General features: G+C 33.4%; 2 protein-coding genes and 5 non-coding genes across 7 annotated transcripts, besides 1 other annotated feature; 4 read left to right on the top strand and 3 right to left on the bottom strand. All coding sequences in view use genetic code 11, as the record gives it.

Annotated features, from left to right (window-relative positions):
- Nucleotides 1–5000: part of a sequence feature (large single copy region (LSC)) that runs on past both edges of the window.
- trnT-GGU lies at nt 750–821 on the bottom strand. Its single transcript has one exon. It is a non-coding gene; the product is annotated as a tRNA-Thr (tRNA).
- trnE-UUC lies at nt 1499–1571 on the top strand. Its single transcript has one exon. It is a non-coding gene; the product is annotated as a tRNA-Glu (tRNA).
- Nucleotides 1631–1714, top strand: trnY-GUA. The gene has a single exon. It is a non-coding gene; the product is annotated as a tRNA-Tyr (tRNA).
- trnD-GUC lies at nt 1823–1896 on the top strand. Its single transcript has one exon. It is a non-coding gene; the product is annotated as a tRNA-Asp (tRNA).
- psbM (photosystem II protein M) lies at nt 2415–2519 on the top strand. Its single transcript has one exon. The coding sequence runs from the start codon at nt 2415–2417 to the stop codon at nt 2517–2519; it is 105 nt and encodes a 34-aa protein (YP_009437462.1).
- Nucleotides 3581–3676, bottom strand: petN (cytochrome b6/f complex subunit VIII). Its single transcript has one exon. The coding sequence runs from the start codon at nt 3674–3676 to the stop codon at nt 3581–3583; it is 96 nt and encodes a 31-aa protein (YP_009437461.1).
- Nucleotides 4469–4552, bottom strand: trnC-GCA. The gene has a single exon. It is a non-coding gene; the product is annotated as a tRNA-Cys (tRNA).

Here is a 5000-nt window from a genome sequence, read left to right as displayed (position 1 = left end):
TTTACCATTTTTTTGGTTAAATTCAATAAAAAAATAGAAGACTAGATATGAAAGCGCTCTTTCTGGTATCCATTCCCCCTTACACTGTCGTAACAAAGATATCGGATGCGGCGATATAGAAAGGTTTGGTACATAAAGCCCCGATTTGATAACTATACATCTAAATAGACTTCGATTTATAGATAGATAGAGATTTACCTTGATCTGTAATCAAAGAAAGATACTGGATAAGGGCTCTTATCTTGTGACTTGGAAGAAAGGTTTCTCTGTAGAGGACGGGAATAACAATTTATTCCCCTAGAAAATCTAGGAATAAGAAAATTGAATCGGAAATATCGACAAATTCTTTCGAAGTCCAAAGAAATGAAATTCAAAAAAAAGCAGGGGGTCGACTGTTCCAATTCAAATTTTATCTCTATCGAATTTGAATATCAGAATAGCGGATATAGTCATAATTCAATGGGCCAGGTCCACTTGCTTTTTCCTTTGTTGATTTCGAATCTTTCCAATGAATTTGATTGGGATCTATAAGGAAAAATAAGGATCTCTGGTAATTTAAGAGGTGGATTAGAATTATTATTCATAATAATGAAAATTTACTGAACAAATGTTCCAATTTCTAACTAGAACTGCTATAATACTCTAACTCAGTATAATGATAACGTAGTATCTAGTTAGTTACTTTTTTATTCCAAATAAAAAAATATCTCTATTTTCTGAATACTATGGACTTTTATGAAAAACCCCAAAGCCCCTTATCGGATTTGAACCGATGACTTACGCCTTACCATGGCGTTACTCTACCACTGAGTTAAAAGGGCTTATTTGATTAAATTCCTCAACGGGTCGATATGTAGATAAAATATCTATATGCACATAATATTATATACATAAGTATATGCACTAGACTCATAGTGGCTTATTTTTAATAATAAAATGGATTTGCCTAGCAACTCTAGGGTAAATTTTTTTAAGACTGACCCTAATTTATTTTATTGAAATGATTCCTATCAAAGCAAAATTGACTTGATTGATACATAACATGGACAGTTACCAATTCCACATAAAATAAATTTCAAGATATTTAATTGAATCGTGTGATGAAGAGATTCTACTTGTCCCCTTGAACTAAATTTTTATAGAAGATTTTAAATAACTTGTTGATCTCGCTTAATCGATTTATTTTAATAGATTTATTGGTTGTTACTTTCCTGGTTTAGTGTGATAAGGATATCTCATTTTAACAATGAATCAAAGCAAAAAAAATAGAACTGACCCCTCCCATTTCTTTTCTGACGGACCAATCATTCTCTGAAAAACTCCTATCCCTAGTATTCTTTTATCCCTAATATTCTTTAATATGAACGACGAATCAAAAAATTCGATACAATTCTCTGAAAAACGCAAAGATTCCTCAGATATAATCATACCAGTATATTGACAATTTCAAAAAACCGATCATACTATGATCATAGTATGAGGGCGGTTGAGCAAGTTAGCCCCCATCGTCTAGTGGTTTAGGACACCTCTCTTTCACGGAGGCAGCGGGGATTCGAATTCCCCTGGGGGTAGGGTACTACGAAAGGAAGTTGATCATGGATTACCAATAAGCCTCAAATTGATTCTTCCTGGGTCGATGCCCGAGTGGTTAATGGGGACGGACTGTAAATTCGTTGGCAACATGTCTACGCTGGTTCAAATCCAGCTCGGCCCAATAATTCACCAATCTAACATAAGATGGTATAACCCACCTTGTCCTTCAGAAATACCGCATACGAAGCTAAAAAAGAAGAAAATCTTCTGCTAGATCCCTTATTTTCCTGGGATTGTAGTTCAATTGGTCAGAGCACCGCCCTGTCAAGGCGGAAGCTGCGGGTTCGAGCCCCGCCAGTCCCGACGGATCCAATATCCAATAAATACATCTATTCATTTCACCCTTTCAGAGAACATAGTAAAGGGTGTCGGGGGGCATAATTTCATTCCCAAGCAAAAAGGAGTCTTTCTTTCTTTTTTCTTTCCTATGTTTTCCATTTCGCGTTTATTGTTTGTTTAGATTTCTAATCTATGTGACTAATCGAAGTGGAAAGGCAATCTAATAATCCTTCATCAGAGGATTATCCAAGCAAGACGCAAGATAAGTTATAGAAGAAACAGATAATAAATACAAAGAATTTTGGATTAATTGGTTCAGAAATCCAAATTATTTTTTGGTATGGATAAAAGAACTTCCTATGTTATACTATTCAAGTCTCGACTACGAGTTGATTTGATAGATCAGATATTGTTATTCGTGATATTGATCCCATTCAAGATCATTGAAAGGTAATTCATTCATTGAATTTACAGACGAAAGATTTATCATCTCTATGGGATTAAATCCCGAGTTATTGTGAAGTAAAAAAACCGATGAGATTATGGAAGTAAATATTCTTGCATTTATTGCTACTGCACTATTCATTCTAGTTCCTACCGCCTTTCTACTTATCATTTATGTAAAAACGGTTAGTCAAAATGATTAATTCATTTGAATTTTCAAATGAATTTGAATAAAACTTTCCTTCTGAGTTCTTATCAAAAATTGACGAAGTCAAATGAAAAGGATTCCAATTTCGCGTCTTAACTTAAATGAAATGAGGGGACTTTAATCGGCAGTATTCTATTAATTTGATAGTATGGTAAGAAAGAAATAGATGAATCCTTCTTTCTACCATACTATCGATCTCTTATTCTATAAAGTTTTAATCTAGAATCAAGATATATTCTATAGATCAATCTACAAATTATGATCATGGAATATATTCTATTAATTCCATATATTGTATGGAATTGACATAACATATTGTATGGAATTGACATAACATATTGTATGGAATTGACATAACATATTGTATAGAATTGACATAACACCCAATTCTATTTATTTGCTACATCTAGTTGTTCCTATCAATCTAAGATAATTCTTATCTTAGGATTCTAATTCCTTTTCCTAATAAAGAAGAGGAAACCTCACTTATTTTTAATGCTCAAACCATGATATGAAAAAAGTCGATAAAGCATAAATCGCCTTTATAAGATTAGAAACCAAGCGCTAAATGCCCAATATGTGATTCGTCCGAAGCAAGATCTTATTATTTTATTGCATAATCTCTCGTTAGATAACTACTATCTATCATATCATTTCCCATAGAAAGCTCGTATACACTTAACAAAACCACTTGTTCTTTGAACAGTAAAAAGGAAAAGCAATCAAACAAAAAAAGGGGTCCGGTCTTCCTCAGTATCCATCTATAAAGATGGTAAGAGCCAATTCCATTGATTGAAATAGAAAATTTCGGAAGAATCTTAGGTTAGAATAAATTTCTAATCATCTGAATCCCTTTCTTTTCGAAATACAAACAGGGGAATCGCTCAAATATCTCTTTGATTGAAAGAGTATGATTCATATCATAGATTACTCCATTTGACTCCAATGAAATTCGAAATTCAGATATTTTGATTTTATATAGTTCAAAACGCGTTGCAGAACGATCTATAAAACAAGTGATACGGTTTGATTCCTCAACTCAATTTAGTAGTACTTCTAGAGCCCACTTCTTCCCCACACTACGAGTGAAAGGGAAAATGTAAAGATTACCATTAAAGCAGCCCAAGCGAGACTTACTATATCCATATAAATTATGTCTCCTATCTCTATAAATACAAAGGAATTATTCCTCACTAATAATAGTGGAATCAATGGTGCAGAGTCAAAAAAAGGGGATTTTGTCCGAACACTATTGATAAACCAATCTGATTCTGATTTCGAATCGGGAAAGATTAAACACAAGGAAAATATCCAAAGGGAATGGGAACATGTGAATAATAAGGCCTATTTTTTTGTTGACCCTCGTAAGTAAAAACGGAAAGGGAGAAATCACTAAAAAAGATAAATCACTATCTAGTACAGACCTCTATTTCCCCTAATCCATACCCCCTTTCCCGATTATCTCTGAGGGGTAGGGGGCTTGGCTAGGGGTTATCGAAAAAAAATTCTTTCTTTTTTCTATAAAAAAAAGATTACCCATCGAATCTAATATTGATTGGATACCCCAGCGTTCATCTCGCGAGTCCGTCATATATAACGCAACTTCCAACCCTTTCCAAAATGATGAATAGAATCATATTTCTTAGCAGGCCCTACAATCTAATCCAAGATCCAGTCATTAGACAGTCCCTTAGTATAGTAATAGAAGGGAATCATAAGTCTTAAAAGCTCCCTACTATATATAGAATAGATTATAATAGAATAGATTATAATATTTCCTTGAATCCTAGATGCGAACGAGGATTCACAATCTTTTATTTTCTAAAAACCTCAGACCAAATGTTTAGAATCAAACAAAATATCAACAGTCTTTCCGCTGTTTCTACCGGAGAATTATTCTCCGAGTTATATCAGCAGAACAGAAGAAAAGAAGAGATTTCGGGTTTTTTGTTTGATCAGGCGACACCCGGATTTGAACTGGGGAAAAAGGATTTGCAGTCCCCCGCCTTACCACTCGGCCATGCCGCCAAAATGATACAAAAACCTTCTCGGATTACTAAATTTTTATTGCACTTGAAATTTTTCATTTTTTTTTTGTTTTGGATTTGATCCATTCCTTCGATTCATTCTAGAGTATCTCAAAATCCACAATGCTAAAAAAATTCTCTCGCTTTTCTATTGAGAAATCACATGTGGATTTTCCGACGACAAATTTGAACCATTAACTATTGACTGCTTATGCTTACTTCGAATTTATGAACGCTTCTGGAGATTTGAATTGAATCTAAAAATTGTATTTTCCTAATGACATACATAAGAAAATACAAATTGAGATAAAACTAATCAGTATTTATTTTTTTTATCAAAAAATCCTTCTCAATTTCAATTATAACAAAATATATGAGTCTATGTAAACCCCAGAACATAAATTACAGATATCTATTAGTTAGATATGTTGTCGATAGGGAATTATCAG

This window comes from Chirita eburnea, chloroplast (genome assembly GCF_022965805.1).
Source record: "Chirita eburnea voucher CEBURN20170516 chloroplast, complete genome".
Classification (NCBI taxonomy): Eukaryota; Viridiplantae; Streptophyta; class Magnoliopsida; order Lamiales; family Gesneriaceae; genus Primulina; species Primulina eburnea.
Note: the sequence above shows the minus strand (reverse complement) of the source record. Positions and strands in the feature narration are given on the sequence as shown.